The 22971-nt window shown below is 44.9% G+C and overlaps 1 protein-coding gene across 3 annotated transcripts in view; it reads right to left on the bottom strand.

Moving 5' to 3' along the window:
• The window catches only part of nin (ninein (GSK3B interacting protein)), a 102384-nt gene that overhangs the window by 52360 nt on the left and 27053 nt on the right, over window positions 1–22971 (bottom strand). For all 3 annotated transcript variants that reach the window (XM_045709715.2, XM_082960725.1, XM_082960701.1), the window contains exons 3-4: window positions 16127–16232; window positions 11153–11319 (exon numbers count right to left, since the gene is read on the bottom strand). In XM_045709715.2, the coding sequence (XP_045565671.2) occupies window positions 11153–11319; window positions 16127–16232 (273 nt within the window). The remainder of the gene's footprint in view (window positions 1–11152; window positions 11320–16126; window positions 16233–22971) is intronic.

The following is a 22971-nucleotide window of genomic DNA, read 5'->3' on the forward strand; positions in this document are numbered from 1 at the left end:
ACCTTGTCATCAAGCAGCTTAAACCAGCACATTCTACAATGCTACCAAGAGATAAGATCATCCCTAGCCTCTGGTCCCAGATCAGTTTGTGCCTTCTAACCAACTCCTACGGTCATTGTCACGCGCCACTGGCAAAACAACAAAAACAGATCTGGGACCAGGTAGATTATAACTAGAAGATCAAGCAGCTTACAGCAGCACATATTCTAACCTTATAACAGGGGGATTTAACCTAATAGGTTCATCATTGTGGGTTGAGTCACTGACGTGATCTTCCTGTCCGGGTTGCCCCCCCCCCCCCTTGGGTTCGTGCCGTGGGGGGAGATCTTCGTGGGCTATACTCGGCCTTGTCTCAGGATGGTAAGTTGGTGGTAGAAGATATCCCTCTAGTGGTGTGGGGGCTGTGCTTTGGCAAAGTGGGTAAGGTTTATCCTGCCTGTTTGGCCCTGTCCCGGGGTATCGTCGGACGGGGCCACAGTGTCTCCCGACCCCTCCTGTCTCAGTCTCCAGTATTTATGCTGCAATAGTTTATGTGTCGGCGGGCTAGGGTCAGTCTGTTATATCTGGAGTATTTCTCCTGTCTTATCCGGTGTCCTGTGTGAATGTAAGTATGCTCTCTCTAATTCTCTCTCTTTTTTCTCTCTCTCTCTCTTTCTGTCTCTCTCTCTCTCTCTTTCTTTCTCTCTCTCTTCTCTTGGAGGACCTGAGCCCTAGGACCATGCCTCAGGACTAAATCAAATCAAATCAAATCAAATTTATTTATATAGCCCTTCGTACATCAGCTGATATCTCAAAGTGCTGTACAGAAACCCAGCCTAAAACCCCAAACAGCAAGCAATGCATGTGAAAGAAGCACGGTGGCTAGGAAAAACTCCCTAGGAAAAACTCCCTAGAAAGGCCAAAAACCTACGAAGAAACCTAGAGAGGAACCAGGCTATGAGGGGTGGCCAGTCGTCTTCTGGCTGTGCAGGGTGGATATTATAACAGAACATGGTCAAGATGTTAAAATGTTCATAAATGACCAGCATGGTCAAATAATAATAATCATAGTAGTTGTCGAGGGTGCAACAAGCACATCCGGTGAACAGGTCAGGGTTCCACAGCCGCAGGCAGAACAGTTGAAACTGGTGTGATGACTCCTTGCTGTCCGCAGTCCACCTGGTCGTGCTGCTGCTCCAGTTTCAACTGTTCTGCCTGGAACCCTGACCTGTTCACGGACGTGCTACCTGTCCCAGACCTGCTGTTTTCAACTCTCTAGAGACAGCAGGAGCGGTAGAGATACTCTGAATGATCGGCTATGAAAAAGCCAACTGACATTTACTCCTGAGGTGCTGACCTGTTGCACCCTCGACAACCACTGTGATTATTTTTATTTGACCCTGCTGGTCATCTATGAACATTTGAACATCTTGGCCATGTTCTGTTATAATCTCCATCTGGCACAGCCAGAAGAGGACTGGCCACCCCTCATAGCCTGGTTCCTCTCTAGGTTTCTTCCTAGGTTCCTGCCTTTCTAGGGAGTTTTTCCTAGCCACTGTGCTTCTACACCTGCATTGCTTGCTGTTTGGGGTTTTAGGCCGGGTTTCTGTGCAGCACTTTGTGACATCAGCTGATGTATGAAGGGCTTTATAAATACATTTGATTGATTGCCAAAAGCAAGTCCCAGGCTAGATTTAATATGGCTGTAGTAATCACACCTAGGAAAACACTTTTCTTCTTGTGAGAGGTATTGTAGGTGGTATTGTTGACAACCATGGAGAGTCATGGGAGAGGAGAGGGAGAGCTAGATTCCCATGACTCCCATGATATCCCATGACTCTCTCTCCCTCTCCTCTCCCATGACTCTCTCCCCATCTCAGTCTCTCCTCCTCCTCCATGTCTCTCTCTCTCTCTCTCCTCTCCCATGACTCTCTCTCCTCCTCATCCATGACTCTCTCTCTCCCATGACTCTCTCTCTCCCATGACTCTCTCTCTCCTCTCCTATGACTCTCTCTCTCCTCTCCTATGACTCTCTCTCTCCTCTCCCATGACTCTCTCTCTCCCATGACTCTCTCTCCTCCTCATCCATGACTGTCTCTCTCCCTCTCTACTCTCCTCCAAGACTGTCTCTCTCCCTCTCGGTCTCTCCTCCTCCCCACCCCTTAATAAATCCCTGGCCTGTCTCAACATGAAGATGTGGAGGTGGGATAAAACACTGTTGTTGCCTTGACCACCACAACACTGGCAGCATAGTGAGCACACACACACACACACACACACACACACACACACACACACACACACACACACACACACACACACACACACACACACACACACACACACACACACACACACACACACACACACACACACACACACACACACACACACACCTTATTTACAATGATGGCCTACCAGAAGACAAAAGGCCTCCTGTGGGGACGGGGGCTGGGATTAAAAATATAAATATAGTACAAAACATCACAACAAGAGAGACCTAACACAACACTACATAAAGAGAGACCTAACACAACACTACATAAAGAGAGACAACACTACATAAAGAGAGACCTAACACAACACTACATAAAGAGAGACTCCACAACACTACATAAAGAGACACCTAAGACAACACTACATAAAGAGAGACATAACACAACACTACATAAAGAGAGACCTAAGACAACACTACATAAAGAGAGACCTAAGACAACACTACATAAAGAGAGACCTAACACAACACTACATAAAGAGAGACCTAACACAACACTACATAAAGAGAGACCTAACACAACACTACATAAAGAGAGACCTAACACAACACTACATAAAGAGAGACTCCACAACACTACATAAAGAGAGACCTAACACAACACTACATAAAGAGAGACCTAACACAACACTACATAAAGAGAGACCTAACACAACACTACATAAAGAGAGACCTAACACAACACTACATAAAGAGAGACCTAACACAACACTACATAAAGAGAGACCTAACACAACACTACATAAAGAGAGACCTACCACAACACTACATAAAGAGAGACCTCCACAACACTACATAAAGAGAGACCTAACACAACACTACATAAAGAGAGACCTAACACAACACTACATAAAGAGAGACCTAACACAACACTACATAAAGAGAGACCTAACACAACACTACATAAAGAGAGACTCCACAACACTACATAAAGAGAGACCTAAGACAACACTACATAAAGAGAGACCTAACACAACACTACATAAAGAGAGACCTAACACAACACTACATAAAGAGAGACCTAACACAACACTACATAAAGAGAGACCTAACACAACACTACATAAAGAGAGACTACCACAACACTACATAAAGAGAGACACCACAACACTACATAAAGAGAGACCTAACACAACACTACATAAAGAGAGACCTAACACAACACTACATAAAGAGAGACCTAACACAACACTACATAAAGAGAGACCTAACACAACACTACATAAAGAGAGACCTAACACAACACTACATAAAGAGAGACTCCACAACACTACATAAAGAGAGACACCACAACACTACATAAGAGAGACCTAACACAACACTACATAAAGAGAGACCTAACACAACACTACATAAAGAGAGACCTAACACAACACTACATAAAGAGAGACTCCACAACACTACATAAAGAGAGACCTAACACAACACTACATAAAGAGAGACCTAACACAACACTACATAAAGAGAGACCTAACACAACACTACATAAAGAGAGACCTAACACAACACTACATAAAGAGAGACCTAACACAACACTACATAAAGAGAGACCTAACACAACACTACATAAAGAGAGACCTAACACAACACTACATAAAGAGAGACCTAACACAACACTACATAAAGAGAGACTCCACAACACTACATAAAGAGAGACCTAACACAACACTACATAAAGAGAGACACCACAACACTACATAAAGAGAGACCTAACACAACACTACATAAAGAGAGACCTAACACAACACTACATAAAGAGAGACCTAACACAACACTACATAAAGAGAGACACCACAACACTACATAAAGAGAGACCTAACACAACACTACATAAAGAGAGACACCACTACATAAAGAGAGACCTAACACAACACTACATAAAGAGAGACCTAACACAACACTACATAAAGAGAGACCTAACACAACACTACATAAAGAGAGACTCCACAACACTACATAAAGAGAGACCTAACACAACACTACATAAAGAGAGACCTAACACAACACTACATAAAGAGAGACCTAACACAACACTACATAAAGAGAGACACCACAACACTACATAAAGAGAGACCTAACACAACACTACATAAAGAGAGACCTAACACAACACTACATAAAGAGAGACACCACAACACTACATAAAGAGAGACTACCACAACACTACATAAAGAGAGACCTAACACAACACTACATAAAGAGAGACCTAACACAACACTACATAAAGAGAGACCTAACACAACACTACATAAAGAGAGACCTAACACAACACTACATAAAGAGAGACTCCACAACACTACATAAAGAGAGACCTAACACAACACTACATAAAGAGAGACACCACAACACTACATAAAGAGAGACACCACAACACTACATAAAGAGAGACACCACAACACTACATAAAGAGAGACACCAGAACACTACATAAAGAGACCTAACACAACACTACATAAAGAGAGACCTAACACAACACTACATAAAGAGAGACCTAACACAACACTACATAAAGAGAGACCTAACACAACACTACATAAAGAGAGACTCCACAACACTACATAAAGAGAGACCTAACACAACACTACATAAAGAGAGACCTAACACAACACTACATAAAGAGAGACCTAACACAACACTACATAAAGAGAGACCTAACACAACACTACATAAAGAGAGACACCACAACACTACATAAAGAGAGACACCACAACACTACATAAAGAGAGACCTAACACAACACTACATAAAGAGAGACCTAACACAACACTACATAAAGAGAGACCTAACACAACACTACATAAAGAGAGACCTAACACAACACTACATAAAGAGAGACTCCACAACACTACATAAAGAGAGACCTAACACAACACTACATAAAGAGAGACACCACAACACTACATAAAGAGAGACACCACAACACTACATAAAGAGAGACCTAACACAACACTACATAAAGAGAGACCTAACACAACACTACATAAAGAGAGACCTACCACAACACTACATAAAGAGAGACCTAACACAACACTACATAAAGAGAGACCTAACACAACACTACATAAAGAGAGACCTAACACAACACTACATAAAGAGAGACCTAACACAACACTACATAAAGAGAGACTCCACAACACTACATAAAGAGAGACCTAACACAACACTACATAAAGAGAGACACCACAACACTACATAAAGAGAGAGACCACAACACTACATAAAGAGAGACACCACAACACTACATAAAGAGAGACACCAGAACACTACATAAAGAGACCTAACACAACACTACATAAAGAGAGACCTAACACAACACTACATAAAGAGAGACCTAACACAACACTACATAAAGAGAGACCTAACACAACACTACATAAAGAGAGACTCCACAACACTACATAAAGAGAGACCTAACACAACACTACATAAAGAGAGACCTAACACAACACTACATAAAGAGAGACCTAACACAACACTACATAAAGAGAGACACCACAACACTACATAAAGAGAGACACCACAACACTACATAAAGAGAGACCTAACACAACACTACATAAAGAGAGACCTAACACAACACTACATAAAGAGAGACCTAACACAACACTACATAAAGAGAGACCTAACACAACACTACATAAAGAGAGACTCCACAACACTACATAAAGAGAGACCTAACACAACACTACATAAAGAGAGACACCACAACACTACATAAAGAGAGACACCACAACACTACATAAAGAGAGACCTAACACAACACTACATAAAGAGAGACCTAACACAACACTACATAAAGAGAGACCTACCACAACACTACATAAAGAGAGACCTAACACAACACTACATAAAGAGAGACCTAACACAACACTACATAAAGAGAGACCTAACACAACACTACATAAAGAGAGACCTAATTCAACACTACATAAAGAGAGACTCCACAACACTACATAAAGAGAGACCTAACACAACACTACATAAAGAGAGACTCCACAACACTACATAAAGAGAGACTCCACAACACTACATAAAGAGAGACCTAACACAACACTACATAAAGAGAGACACCACAACACTACATAAAGAGAGACACCACAACACTACATAAAGAGACCTAACACAACACTACATAAAGAGAGACCTAACACAACACTACATAAAGAGAGACCTAACACAACACTACATAAAGAGAGACCTAACACAACACTACATAAAGAGAGACTCCACAACACTACATAAAGAGAGACCTAACACAACACTACATAAAGAGAGACCTAACACAACACTACATAAAGAGAGACCTAACACAACACTACATAAAGAGAGACACCACAACACTACATAAAGAGAGACCTAACACAACACTACATAAAGAGAGACCTAACACAACACTACATAAAGAGAGACACCACAACACTACATAAAGAGAGACACCACAACACTACATAAAGAGAGACCTAACACAACACTACATAAAGAGAGACCTAACACAACACTACATAAAGAGAGACCTAACACAACACTACATAAAGAGAGACCTAACACAACACTACATAAAGAGAGACTCCACAACACTACATAAAGAGAGACCTAACACAACACTACATAAAGAGAGACACCACAACACTACATAAAGAGAGACACCACAACACTACATAAAGAGAGACACCAGAACACTACATAAAGAGACCTAACACAACACTACATAAAGAGAGACCTAACACAACACTACATAAAGAGAGACCTAACACAACACTACATAAAGAGAGACCTAACACAACACTACATAAAGAGAGACTCCACAACACTACATAAAGAGAGACCTAACACAACACTACATAAAGAGAGACCTAACACAACACTACATAAAGAGAGACCTAACACAACACTACATAAAGAGAGACCTAACACAACACTACATAAAGAGAGACACCACAACACTACATAAAGAGAGACACCACAACACTACATAAAGAGAGACCTAACACAACACTACATAAAGAGAGACCTAACACAACACTACATAAAGAGAGACCTAACACAACACTACATAAAGAGAGACCTAACACAACACTACATAAAGAGAGACTCCACAACACTACATAAAGAGAGACCTAACACAACACTACATAAAGAGAGACACCACAACACTACATAAAGAGAGACACCACAACACTACATAAAGAGAGACCTAACACAACACTACATAAAGAGAGACCTAACACAACACTACATAAAGAGAGACCTACCACAACACTACATAAAGAGAGACCTAACACAACACTACATAAAGAGAGACCTAACACAACACTACATAAAGAGAGACCTAACACAACACTACATAAAGAGAGACCTAACACAACACTACATAAAGAGAGACTCCACAACACTACATAAAGAGAGACCTAACACAACACTACATAAAGAGAGACTCCACAACACTACATAAAGAGAGACTCCACAACACTACATAAAGAGAGACCTAACACAACACTACATAAAGAGAGACACCACAACACTACATAAAGAGAGACACCACAACACTACATAAAGAGAGACCTAACACAACACTACATAAAGAGAGACCTAACACAACACTACATAAAGAGAGACCTAACACAACACTACATAAAGAGAGACCTAACACAACACTACATAAAGAGAGACTCCACAACACTACATAAAGAGAGACCTAACACAACACTACATAAAGAGAGACCTAACACAACACTACATAAAGAGAGACCTAACACAACACTACATAAAGAGAGACCTAACACAACACTACATAAAGAGAGACACCACAACACTACATAAAGAGAGACCTAACACAACACTACATAAAGAGAGACCTAACACAACACTACATAAAGAGAGACTCCACAACACTAAATAAAGAGAGACCTAACACAACACTACATAAAGAGAGACCTAACACAACACTACATAAAGAGAGACCTAACACAACACTACATAAAGAGAGACACCACAACACTACATAAAGAGAGACCTAACACAACACTACATAAAGAGAGACCTAACACAACACTACATAAAGAGAGACCTAACACAACACTACATAAAGAGAGACCTAACACAACACTACATAAAGAGAGACTCCACAACACTACATAAAGAGAGACCTAACACAACACTACATAAAGAGAGACCTAACACAACACTACATAAAGAGAGACCTAACACTACATAAAGAGAGACCTAACACAACAGCATAGCATGGCAGCAACACATGACAACACAGCATGGTAGCAACACAACATGACAACAACATGGCAGCAACACAACATGGTAGCGGAACAAAACAGGGTACAAACATTATTGGGCACAGACAACAGCACAAAGGGCAAGAAGGTAGAGACAACAATACATCACGCAAAGCAGCCACAACTGTCAGTATGAGTGTCCATGATGGAGTCTTTGAAAGAAGAGATTGAGATAAAACTGTCCAGTTTGAGTGTTTGTTTTGCAACTTGTTCCAGTCGCTGGCTGCATCGCTGAATCAATCTGTATAACAACAAAGGCCAACAAATGTCCAGTTACTGTAGACAGGTGTTAACCTACAATATCAGCAATGACAACACAAGAGGTTCTATTTCTGTTGAAGTACAGTAATGGTTTACCAATACCACACCATAGTGTAGAATTGGGCCTAGGTTGATCATCTATGTTCTCTGGTATACTTTAGCATCGCTGTTACTAATATATAGACAATTAATAGATAGACATAGTTGAGAATGTGTGTGTGTTAAGGCTTTGTGTTAAAGGAGTGTGTGTGTGCGTGTGTGTGTGTGTGTGTGTGTGTGTGTGTGTGTGTGTGTGTGTGTGTGTGTGTGTGTGTGTGTGTGTGTGTGTGTGTGTGTGTGTGTGTGTGTGTAGGCTTTGTGTTAGAGGAGTGTGTGTGTGTGTGTGTGTGTGTAGGCTTTGTGTTAGAGGAGTGTGTGTGTGTGTGTGTTTGTGTTAGAGGAGTGTGTGTGTGTGTGTGTGTGTGTGTGTGTGTGTGTGTGTGTGTGTGTGTGTGTGTGTGTGTGAAGGCTTTGTGTTAGAGGAGTGTGTGTGTGTGTGTGTGTGTGTGTGTGTGTGTGTGTGTGTGTGTGTGTGTGTGTGTGTGTGTGTGTGTGTGTGTGTGTGTGAAGGCTTTGTGTTAGAGGAGTGTGCGTGTGCGTGAGCGTGCACGCCTACATTTCATTTAAAGATCTGGCTTGCATAGCACTAAGCTGATTATCTAAGAATAACACCAACACGCTCCTATCAGCCTTCAACCTTCAGCCTTACTCCAGGCTGCTGACAAATACACAGCATGCGAGGACACAGAGAGAGAGAGACGAGGACAGAGAGAGAGAGAGACGAGGACAGAGAGAGAGACGAGGACAGAGAGAGAGAGACGAGGACAGAGAGAGAGACGAGTACACAGAGAGAGAGACGAGGACAGAGAGAGAGAGACGAGGACAGAGAGAGAGACGAGTACACAGAGAGAGAGACGAGGACAGAGAGAGAGAGAGACGAGGACAGAGAGAGAGAGACGAGGACACAGAGAGAGAGAGACGAGGACACAGAGAGAGACGAGGACACAGAGAGAGATGAGGACACAGAGAGAGACGAGGACAGAGAGAGAGACGAGGACAGAGAGAGAGAGAGACGAGGCCAGAGAGAGAGACGAGGACAGAGAGAGAGACGAGGACACAGAGAGAGAGACGAGGACAGAGAGAGAGAGAGACGAGGACAGAGAGAGAGAGACGAGGACAGAGAGAGAGAGACGAGGACAGAGAGAGAGAGACGAGGACAGAGAGAGAGAGACGAGGACAGAGAGAGAGAGAGACGAGGACAGAGAGAGAGAGACGAGGACACAGAGAGAGAGACGAGGACAGAGAGAGAGAGAGACGAGGACAGAGAGAGAGAGACGAGGACAGAGAGAGAGAGAGATGAGGACACAGAGAGAGACGAGGACAGAGAAAGAGATGAGGACAGAGAGAGAGAGAGAGATGAGGACAGAGAGAGAGAGAGACGAGGACACAGAGAGAGACGAGGACACAGAGAGAGACGAGGACACAGAGAGAGACGAGGACACAGAGAGAGACGAGGACAGAGAAAGAGATGAGGACAGAGAGAGAGAGAGAGAGATGAGGACAGAGAGAGAGAGAGAGAGAGACGAGGACACAGAGAGAGACGTGGACACAGAGAGAGACGAGGACAGAGAGAGACGAGGACCTAGAGAGACATGGACCGAGATAGATAAGGACAGAGAAAGACAAGGACAGCAGGTAGCCCTGAGGTCTAGGCCCGTCTCCACAAAGCAGCCTTGTGGTACAGACAGTTCCTGGTACAGCTCCTGAGGTTGTCTGACGTATCTATAATCCACGGTCAAAGTGCTTGACACGTAGAAAGCAGAGAGGAGATCATGGAACATGCAGAACAATGTTGCATCGACTGGATTTAGTTAATAGGTTCCATGTCTTTATCCTTGTGTGTTGGCAGTAAAAGGACAACCCAAGTCCAATAACGATGGTTCTGGTAGAACGTGGTGACCCCGTGTGTGAAGAGTAACAGCAAGAGTTGAAACTGAGGTGATGAATATTAGTAACCTCCCTCCCTCCCTCCCTCCCTCCCTCCCTCCCTCCCTCCCTCCCTCCCTCCCTCCCTCCCTCCCTCCCTCCCTCCCTCCCTCTCTCTCTCCCTCCCTCCCTCCCTCCCCATCCCCTCCCTCCCTCCCTCCCTCCCTCCCCATCCCTCCCTCCCTCCCTCCCTCCCATCCCATCCCTCCATCCCTCCCATCCCATCCCTCCATCCCTCCCTCCCTCCCTCCATCCCCTCCCTCCCTCCCTCCATCCCATCCCTCCCTCCCTCCCTCCAATCCCTCCACAGTAGGTAGGTGTTTACCTCACGTTTCCTGGGCCCAGTAGAGTCTTCATGACCTTCTGGGTGCTGTCCTGTAGCGTTTGAGCTGACCACCTCTGAGAAGTCTGTGATGGTGTCTATGAACTCTGGTGTAGAGTGTCGGCCGTAGCGTTTACTACCCCGCACAAACTTAGCTTGGACTGTTGAGTCTGTGGAGAAGGAGAAGGTAATGAGAATGGTCCATAAAAATGTCATTAAATCACATCTAAACCAAGCTATTTTCTCCTGTCACTGCTTATCCAAAGGTTCATCATTTAATAACCTACATTTTGTCCTGTCAAGAGGAACAAAACAGAACCTTTATCGGGACACCGGGCTTTCAGTGTTTTCACTTCCATTCAGACACAGACTGACTCAGAACACATTAGCTCAACTGACAGGGATTTGAAGTCATATTTAAGGTAGAGTGATTACCTGGTCCTAAAAGTTAACACTGATTGACCGCTCTCTAACTCTACAGCACCGATTTAGTAATCCTTCTTAAATAAGTCTTACCTGCATCCTCTCTCTCTCTCTACCCTCTCTTTTGGCAAGGTAACGCCAAGATAAGTGCAACGTTACTCCAAAGCCCAAGTTCATTCACAGCCTCACCAGTCTCTTCCTCCCGCTGGAGTCACCCTCCTCCCCTCTCTTCCCCTTGGAGTCTCCCTCCTCCCCTCTCTTCCCCCCAGGAGTCTCCCTCCTCCCCTCTCTTCCCCTTGGAGTCTCCCTCCTCCCCTCTCTTCCCCCCTGGAGTCTCCCTCCTCCCCTCTCTTCCCCTTGGAGTCTCCCTCCTCCCCTCTCTTCCCCCCTGGAGTCACCCTCCTCCCCTCTCTTCCCCCCGGAGTCTCCCCCCTCCCCTCTCTTCCTCCCAGGAGTCACCCTCCTCCCCTCTCTTCCCCCCTGGAGTCACCCTCCTCCCCTCTCTTCCCCCCTGGAGTCTCCCCCCTCCCCTCCTCTTCCTCCCTGGAGTCACCCTCCTCCCCTCTCTTCCCCCCTGGAGTCACCCTCCTCCCCTCTCTTCCCCCCTGGAGTCTCCCCCCTCCCCTCTCTTCCCCTTGGAGTCTCCCTCCTCCCCTCTCTTCCCCCCTGGAGTCACCCTCCTCCCCTCTCTTCCCCCCTGGAGTCTCCCCCCTCCCCTCTCTTCCTCCCAGGAGTCACCCTCCTCCCCTCTCTTCCCCCCTGGAGTCACCCTCCTCCCCTCTCTTCCTCCCTGGAGTCACCCTCCTCCCCTCTCTTCCCCCCTGGAGTCACCCTCCTCCCCTCTCTTCCCCCCTGGAGTCTCCCCCCTCCCCTCCTCTTCCTCCCTGGAGTCACCCTCCTCCCCTCTCTTCCTCCCTGGAGTCACCCTCCTCCCCCATGGAGTCCCTCTCCTCCCCTTTCCTCCCCCTGTCACACTGTCTGGCCTCTCCCTCCCCCTTCCTCCCTTCCTGTCACACTGCCTGGCCTCTCCCTCCCGCTTCCTCCCCCCGTCACACTGCCTGGCCTCTCCCTCCCCCTTCCTCCCCCCCTGTCACATTGTCTGGCCTCTCCCTCCACCTTCCTCCCTCCCTGTCACACTGCCTGGCCTCCCCCTCCCTCCCTCCCTGTCACACTGCCTGGCCTCCCCCTCCCCCTTCCTCCCTTCCTGTCACACTGCCTGGCCTCTCCCCCCCTTCCTCCCTTCCTGTCACACTGCCTGGCCTCGCCCTCCCCCTTCCTGTCACACTGCCTGTCCTCGCCCTCCCCCCTCCCCCCTCTTCTCTCTGTCACACTGCCTGGCCTCTCCCTCCCCCCTCCCCCCTCTTCTCTCTGTCACACTGCTTGGCAGGGCTGTAGTTGAATTTCTCTGCCCTCACTGACACTCAGGTGGCTTAATACATCTGATCCGGTGAGAGCCAGACTGTAAACACAGAACAGCCAGCACCGTTTGAACACAGGAGTACAGCTTGTGTTACATCACAACCCAAACAGGGCACTTAAGGACTCTTCATTTTATACAGCGCTTATTCAAGAGAGACAGAACAGATGACCAAACTGTATGGTCATAGGAATCTAAATACACGTCAAAGATAATACATTGATTCCATGTTCCATACCATATTCCATGTTCCGTACCATATTCCATGTGCCGTACCATATTCCATGTTTCGTACCATATTCCATGTTCCGTACCATATTCCATGTACCATATTCCATGTTCCGTACCATATTCCATGTTCCGTACCATATTCCATGTACCATATTCCATGTTCCGTACCATATTCCATGTTCCGTACCATATTCCATGTACCATATTCCATGTTCCGTACCATATTCCATGTACCGTACCATATTCCATGTACCATATTCCATGTTCTGTACCATATTCCATGTTCCATACCATATTCCATGTTCCGTACCATATTCCATGTTCCGTACCATATTCCATGTTCCGTACCATATTCCATGTTCTGTACCATATTCCATGTTCCGTACCATATTCCATGTTCCGTACCATATTCCATATTCCATGTTCCGTACCATATTCCATGTTCCGTACCATATTCCATGTTCTGTACCATATTCCATGTTCCGTACCATATTCCATATTCCATGTTCCGTACCATATTCCATGTTCCGTACCATATTCCATGTTCCGTACCATATTCCATGTTCTGTACCATATTCCATGTTCCATACCATATTCCATGTTCCGTACCATATTCCATGTTCTGTACCATATTCCATGTTCCGTACCATATTCCATGTTCTGTACCACATTCCATGTCCCGTACCATATTCCATGTTCCGTACCATATTCCATGTTCTGTACCATATTCCATGTTCCGTACCATATTCCATGTTCCGTACCATATTCCATGTTCTGTACCATATTCCATGTTCCGTACCATATTCCATATTCCATGTTCCGTACCATATTCCATGTTCCGTACCATATTCCATGTTCCGTACCATATTCCATGTTCTGTACCATATTCCATGTTCCATACCATATTCCATGTTCCGTACCATATTCCATGTTCTATACCATATTCCATGTTCTGTACCATATTCCATGTTCTGTACCATATTCCATGTTCCGTACCATATTCCATATTCCATGTTCCGTACCATATTCCATGTTCCGTACCATATTCCATGTTCTGTACCATATTCCATGTTCCGTACCATATTCCATATTCCATGTTCCGTACCATATTCCATGTTCCGTACCATATTCCATGTTCCGTACCATATTCCATGTTCTGTACCATATTCCATGTTCCATACCATATTCCATGTTCCGTACCATATTCCATGTTCTGTACCATATTCCATGTTCCGTACCATATTCCATGTTCTGTACCACATTCCATGTCCCGTACCATATAACATGTTCCGTACCATATTCCATGTTCTGTACCATATTCCATGTTCCGTACCATATTCCATGTTACGTACCATATTCCATGTTCTGTACCATATTCCATGTTCTGTACCATATTCCATGTTCCGTACCATATTCCTTGTTCTGCACTATATGTGCAACAATGACAGTTCGAACACTCATACAATTTGAGTTTGTTATTCACAAGAAGCATTGCCTGATGTGAACCACGCCTCGAACAAAAGAGATCTCAGAAGACCTAAGATTAAGAATTGTTGACTTGCAAAAAGCTGGAAAGGGTTACAAAAGTATCTCTAAAAGTCTTGATCAGTCCACGGTAAGACAAATCGTCTATAAATGGAGAAAGTTCAGCACTGTTGCTACTCTCCCTAGGAGTGGCCGTCCTGCAAAGATGACTGCAAGAGCACAGCACAGAACGCTCAATGAGGTTAAGAATCCTAGAGTGTCAGTTAAAGACTTACAGAAATCTCTGGAAGATGCTACCATCTCTGTTGACAAGTCTACGATACATAAAACACTTAACAAGAATGGTGTTCATGGGAGAACGCCACGGAAGAAGCCACTGCTGTCCAGAAAAAACATTGCTGCACGTCTGAAGTTCACAAAAGTGCACCTGGATGTTCCAGTAGCGCTGGCAAAATATTCTGTGGACATGAAACTACAGTTTAGTTGTTTGGAAGGAACACACCACACTATGTGTGGAGAAAAAAAGGCACAGCACACCAACATCAAAACCTCATCCCGACTGTAAAGTATGGTGGAGGGAGCATCATGGTTTGGGGCTGCTTTGCTGCCTCAGGGCCTGGACAGCTTGCCGTCATCGACAGAAAAATGAATTCCCAAGTTTATCAAGACATTTTGCAGGAGAATGTAAGGCCATCTGTGCACCAATTGAAGCTCAACAGAAGTTGGGTGATGCAACAGGACAACGACCCATTAAACAGATGTAACAACAGAATGGCTTCAACAGAAGAAAATACACCTTCTGGAGTGGCCCAGTCAGAGTCCTGACCTCAACCCGATTTAAAATGCTGTGGCATAACCTCAAGAAAGAAGTTCACACCAGACATCCTAAGAATATTGCTGAACTGAAACAGTTTTGTAAAGATGAATGGTCCAAAATTCCTCCTGACCGTTGTACAGGTCTGATCCGCAACTACAGAAAACGTTTGGTTGAGGTTATTGATGCCAAAGGAGGGTCAACCAGTTATTAAATCCAAGGGTTCACATACTTTTTCTACACTACACCGTAAATGTTTACACGGTGTGATCAATAAAGAGATGAAAAATGATAATTGTTTGTGTGTTATTAGTTTAAGCAGACTGTTTATCTACTGTTGTGACCTAGATGAAGATCAGATAACATTTTATGACCGATTTATGCAGAAATCCAGGTAATTCTAAAGGGTTCACATAACTTTTTTCTTCCCACTGTACATCCAATAATAAGCATTGAGCTCTGTTGACAGAGCGGTGCAGTTTTCTACTAAAAGCTAAGGCATTATCAAGAGAGAGAGAGGTCACAGGCTTGGGAGACAGAGAACGTGAGATCAAGGAAGCTATACTGTTGAACAGTGACATCTTTCACAATTCCACTCCTTCTTTACCTGGTGATAGAGAAGCAGGTGCTGCCTCCTTACTGGGTTCAGGTGTTGCTGCTATGCTCGTTGATAACACCAGAATCAGGGCATTCTTGAACTGGTCAAAACCAACCTGCAGCACAAAATACAACATTTTGCAATGAGACACAACAGTCTTTCTGAATGTTCTCCCACAATAACATGCAAGGTGTTCAACAAGTAAGAAAGACAAAACATTACTCAGATAATAAAATATTGGTCATGAAATTCCTAACATTGAATTGCATTGAATCCTGTGAATGCTAATGGAGGAGGGGGGGGTGTGCCTGGATGACATGTCTAGGGAGGAGGAGGAGGGGGGGTGTCCCTGGATGACATGTCTAGGGAGGAGGAGGAGGGGGGGTGTCCCTGGATGACATGTCTAGGGAGGAGGAGGGGGGTGGCCCTGGATGACATGTCTAGGGAGGTGGAGGAGGGGGGGTGTGCCTGGATGACATGTCTAGGGAGGAGGAGGAGGGGGGGTGTCCCTGGATGACATGTCTAAGGAGGAGGAGGGGGGGTGTGCCTGGATGACATGTCTAGGGGGGTGGAGGAGGGGGGTGTCCCTGGATGACATGTCTAAGGAGGAGGAGGGGGGGTGTGCCTGGATGACATGTCTAAGGAGGAGGAGGGGGGGTGTGCCTGGATGACATGTCTAGGGAGGTGGAGGAGGGGGGTGGCCCTGGATGACATGTCTAGGGGGGTGGAGGAGGGGGGTGTGCCTGAATGACATGTCTAGGGGGGAGGAGGGGGGGGGTGGCCATGGATGACATGTCTAGGGGGGTGGAGGAGGGGGGTGTGCCTGAATGACATGTCTAGGGAGGAGGAGGGGGGGTGTGCCTGGATGACATGTCTAAGGAGGAGGAGGGGGGGTGGGGGGTAGCCTGGGCCTTTATTGTTGAGGGGTAGCCTGGTCCTTTATTGTTGTGGGGTAGCCTGGGCCTTTATTGTTGTGGGGTAGCCTGGTCCTTTATTGTTGAGGGGTAGCCTGGTCCTTTATTGTTGAGGGGTAGCCTGGGCCTTTATTGTTGTGGGGTAGCCTGGTCCTTTATTGTTGAGGGGTAGCCTGGTCCTTTATTGTTGAGGGGTAGCCTGGTCCTTTATTGTTGTGGGGTAGCCTGGTCCTTTGTTGTTGAGGGGTAGCCTGGTCCTTTATTGTTGTGGGGTAGCCTGGTCCTTTATTGTTGTGGGGTAGCCTGGTCCTTTATTGTTGAGGGGTAGCCTGGTCCTTTATTGTTGTGGGGTAGCCTGGTCCTTTATTGTTGAGGGGTAGCCTGGTCCTTTATTGTTGTGGGGTAGCCTGGTCCTTTATTGTTGTGGGGTAGCCTGGTCCTTTATTGTTTAGGGGTAGCCTGGTCCTTTATTGTTGTGGGGTAGCCTGGTCCTTTATTGTTGTGGGGTAGCCTGGTCCTTTATTGTTGAGGGGTAGCCTGGTCCTTTATTGTTGTGGGGTAGCCTGGTCCTGTATTGTTGAGGGGTAGCCTGGTTCCTTTATTATATCCTACCTGTTTGGCCCTGTCCAGGGGTTTCATCGGATGGGGCCACAGTGTCTCCTGACCCCTCCTGTCTCAGCCCCAGTATTTATGCTGCAGTAGTTTATGTGTCGGGGGGCTAGGGTCAGTCTGTCACATCTGGAGTATTTCTCTTGTCTTTTCCAGTGTCCTGTGTGAATTTAAATATGCTCTCTCTAATTCTCTCTTTTTCTTTCTTTCTTTCTCTCTCTCGGAGGACCTGAGCCCTAGGACCATGCCTCAGGACTACCTGGCTTGATGACTCCTTGCTGTCCCCAGTTCACCTGGCCGTGCTGCTGCTCCAGTTCCAACTGTTCTGCCTGCAGCTATGGAACCCTGACCTGTTCACCGGACGTGCTACCTGTCCCAGACCTGTTGTCCCAGACCTGCTGGAACCCTGACCTATTCACCGGACGTGCTACCTGTCCCAGACCTGCTGTTTTCAAAAGCGGTAGAGATACTCTCAAAGATCGGCTATGAAAAAGCCAACTGACACTTACTCTTGTGTTACTGACTTGTTGCACCCTCGACAACTACTATGATTATTATTATTTGACAATGCTGGTCATTTATGAACATTTGAACATCTAGGCCATGTGCTGTTATAATCTCCACCCGGCACAGCCAGAAGAGGACTGGCCACCCCTCATAGCCTGGTTCCTCTCTAGGTTTCTTCCTAGGTTTTGGCCTTTCTAGGAAGTTTTTCCTAGCCACCATGCTTCTACACCTGCATTGCTTGCTGTTTGGGGTTTTAGGCTGGGTTTCTGTACAGCACTTTGTGATATCAGCTGATGTAAGAAGGGCTATATAAATACATTTGATTTGTTTTGATTAGCTTGTCGAACATCTCATTCCAAAATCATCGGCATTAATATGGATTTGGTCCCCTCTTTGCTGCTGTAACAGCCTCCACTTGTCTGGGAAGGCTTTCAACTAGATGTTGGAACAGCCCCAGACCATTATTCCTCCTCCACCAAACTTTACAGTTGGCACTATGCATTGGGGCAGGTAGCGTTCTCCTGGCATCCGCCAAACCCAGATTCATCTGCTGCGACTGCCAGATGGTGAAGCGTGATTCATCACTCCAGAGAACGCGTTTCAACTGCTCCAGAGTCCAATGGCGGCGAGCTTTACACCACTCCAGCCGACGCTTGGCATTGTGCATGGTGATCTTAGGCTTGTGTGCGGCTGCTCGGCCATGGAAACCCATTTCATGAAGCTCCCGATGAACAGTTCCTGTGCTGACGTTGCTTCCAGAGGCAGTTTGGAACTCGGTAGTGAGTGTTGCAATAGAGGACAGACAATTTTTACACGCTACACGCTTCAGCATTCGGCGATCCCATTCTGTGAGTTTGTGTGGCCTACCACTTCGCGGCTGAGCCGTTGTTGCTCCTAGACATTTCCACTTCACAATAACAGCACTTACAGTTGACCGGGGAAGCTCTAGCAGGGCAGAAATTTGATAAACTGACTTGATGGAAAGGTGGCATCCTATGACTGTACCACGCTGAAAGTCACTGAGCTCTTCAGTATGGGCCATTCTACTGCCAATGTTTGTCTATGGAGATTGCATGGCTGTGTGCTCGATTGTATCCACCTGTCAGCAACGGGTGTGGCTGAAATGGACAAATCCACTCATTTGAAGGCGTGTCCACATACTTTTGTATATATAGTGTATGACAACATTTTTGTTTCGTTTAGGTCTTCGGCAAAGGTTTTTTCGGCCAAAGTCTACGCCCCTTCGTCAGTGATTGGTCAATAATAGGGATTCTTCATTGAAGTGCTTGTTGTCATTCAACGAGAGACTGACGAATCATTGTCATGCATATTTTTCCACTTGAGAAATACTGCACCAAACATCTTAGTTAGATGTAAAATTGTGTGACTAAGATCTTCTCGGCTAAAACTTAAAAATGAATGACAGATTTCTTGAGTTATCTAAGATTAATTCAGATGATTTTGAGGTAGTTTATATTGGCTCAAGATGGACAAACAGTACTATTGCCGTTTTTTCCCTCATTTTTCAAGTGGAGTTCTTTTAAGGGAGTTTGCGAGTGAACTCGTTCGGTTCGTCTAGCCGAGTTAGTCTATTAGCGCGAGTCGGCTTGGTATGGTTGGTTCCTGTCTCTCCCTCCCTCCTTGCTCCCCATCAGGGTTGCCAGGTTTAGCTACATTTTTATCATAATCGCCACTCAAAACCTGCCAACAAGGTCTGAAAACTAGACCAAAACAAATAACCCGCAGCAAGAGAGGACTAGGCATATTTATCCAGTAGGTGTCTCTATAATGACAATCTAAATACAACTGGTAACATTGCTTCACCTTGTTTTCTGCATTTTACTCTTTGTTATTGGTTCATCACGTCAAATGATTTAATCTGAACTATAGAATTAATTTGATAGTGAATGGTTAAGACATGTTTTTTTTTCTCCAGAAAAAATTATTGTGAAATGGTGTTAATACAAGTCACATTGATGTTAAAATAATCATATTTTCAACTGGAGTATAAAAATCAAAAAGGCCCAACAGTTTGCCTTTTGGCTTATATTATTTCCTAAAAATTATTTTTACATTTATGTCCCAGTCACCCATCCTTCTGGAGATGGACATGAAAGAGAGAGAGAGAGAGGATATCAATCATGAGTTTTATTCTTGTCATGTCCTGACCATAGTAAGATGTGATTTTCTATGGTATAGTAGGTCAGGGCGTGACGGGGTGTTTTGTGTATTTCTATGTTTTCTATTTCTATGTTTAAGTTCTACTTTTTCTATATCTATGTTTTTTTGGGGGGGGGGGGGGGGTTGATCTCCAATTGGAGGCAGCTGGTCCTCATTGCCTCTGATTGGAGATCATATTTAAGTAGGGTTTTTTTCCCACCTGTGTTTGTGGGCACTTATTTTCTGTTTAGTCTTTGTACCTGACAGAACTGTATTTCTGATCGTTTGCCTTTTGTTATTTTGTCTTTAGTATTTTTGAGTTAATAAATATCATAATGAGCACTCAGCACGCTGTGTTTTTGTCCCCTCTATACGATGCCCGTTACAATTCTACTATTATTTAATCAATCATTACTATTATAATTTTTTTATAGTGGAGATCAAGTTTATAAATTGCCTGGCTGGGCTGATGAGACTGTGGATTGTACAGTCAGATGGAACAGAGTAAATAGGCATTTTAATGTCATAGATTTAGCCGGTGGTAACTTTTGGAATAGATACTGGCTGGAATGTGGTGTTAACCAAATCAGCATTCAGGATTAGACACAGCCATTGTATAAATGCTAATAACAGTAGCCAACTACTGAAATAGATATTATGGGGAGGTCAACGAGCAAAAATTCACTTAAATATAGCTTAAGTTATATGCGTATTGGCAACAGCTTCATGTCCACTCTGATGCTGACATGGAGGGAGGCTCCAGAAAATGGAGCCAAACTTTAATGAGACTTTAATTACAGAAATATAGGCTAATGTTTGACAATAATAATGTAGGATAATTAACATTTAACGTCTAAAGTCTTGATTCTGTTGACATAGTCGAGTCACAGTTCATTCAGATCAAATGGTCACAAGTGCGTAGAGAAAAGGCCAGTGCCTGTTGCACACTACACACACATCACCCACCATTGCAATCTTAGCAGAGGCAGTCAGCATTCACAACGCAGGTCATATTAGCAAACCATGTTGCATCTGTAGATCTCCCCTCTTTCAAAATTTCTAACAGATATTTTAATCTAGGTCACGTGTTCCCTGTAATTGCATTTTGGAACATTAGTGCATAGCTTACTGCTATGTTCGCATTTCTGCACTTATAATGTGAAGAAATAATAGTTTATCAACATTTTAAGCGAAACGTTCTGATTTGTTGCTTCAGCCTAATTTTTTTAAAAGTTTTTATTTTGATGTACGGTAGTTGCATGACTTTTGGATCCACCGTCCCAGAACTGTCCCAGAGTCTGTGTGAACTGTTCTAGAGTCTGTTAGAACTGTTCTAGAGTCTGTTAGAACTGTTCTAGAGTCTGTTAGAACTGTTCCAGAGTCTGTTAGAACTGTCCCAGAGTCTGGTAGAACTGTCCCAGAGTCTGTGTGAACTGTTCTAGAGTCTGTTAGAACTGTTCTAGAGTCTGTTAGAACTGTTCCAGAGTCTGTGTGAACTGTCCCAGAGTCTGTTAGAACTGTTCTAGAGTCTGTTAAAACTGTCCCAGAGTCTGTTGCGAACTGTCCCAGAGTCTGTTAGAACTGTCCCAGAGTCTGTGTGAACTGTCCCAGAGTCTGTTAGAACTGTTCCACAGTCTGTTAGAACTGTTCTAGAGTCTGTGCGAACTGTCCCAGAGTCTGTTAGAACTGTCCCACAGTCTGTTAGAACTGTCCCAGAGTCTGTGTGAACTGTCCCAGAGTCTGTTAGAACTGTTCTAGAGTCTGTTAGAACTGTCCCAGAGTATGTGTGAACTGTCCCAGAGTCTGTGTGAACTGTCCCACAGTCTGTTAGAACTGTCCCAGAGTCTGTGTGAACTGTCCCAGAGTCTGTGTGAACTGTCCCAGAGTCTGTTAGAACTGTCCCACAGTCTGCGTGAACTGTCCCAGAGTCTGTTAGAACTGTCCCACAGTCTGCGTGAACTGTCCCAGAGTCTGTTAGAACTGTCCCACAGTCTGCGTGAACTGTCCCAGAGTCTGTTAGAACTGTCCCAGAGTCTGTTAGAACTGTTCTAGAGTCTGTTAGAACTGTCCCAGAGTATGTGTGAACTGTCCCAGAGTCTGTGTGAACTGTCCCACAGTCTGTTAGAACTGTCCCAGAGTATGTGTGAACTGTCCCAGAGTCTGTTAGAACTGTCCCACAGTCTGTGTGAACTGTCCCACAGTCTGTTAGAACTGTCCCAGAGTCTGTTAGAACTGTCCCACAGTCTGTTAGAACTGTCCCAGAGTCTGTTAGAACTGTTCTAGAGTCTGTGTGAACTGTCCCAGAGTCTGTTAGAACTGTCCCAGAGTCTGTTAGAACTGTTCTAGAGTCTGTTAGAACTGTCCCAGAGTCTGTTAGAACTGTCCCAGAGTCTGTTAGAACTGTCCCACAGTCTGTTAGAACTGTCCCAGAGTCTGTTAGAACTGTTCTAGAGTCTGTTAGAACTGTCCCAGAGTCTGTTAGAACTGTCCCACAGTCTGTGTGAACTGTCCCAGAGTCTGTTAGAACTGTCCCAGAGTCTGTTAGAACTGTCCCAGAGTCTGTTAGAACTGTCCCACAGTCTGTGTGAACTGTCCCAGAGTCTGTCAGAACTGTTCTAGAGTCTGTTAGAACTGTCCCAGAGTCTGTTAGAACTGTCCCACAGT

The sequence above is a fragment of the Salmo salar genome, chromosome 01 (assembly GCF_965601325.2).
Source record: "Salmo salar chromosome 01, fSalSal1, whole genome shotgun sequence".
NCBI lineage: Eukaryota > Metazoa > Chordata > Actinopteri > Salmoniformes > Salmonidae > Salmo > Salmo salar.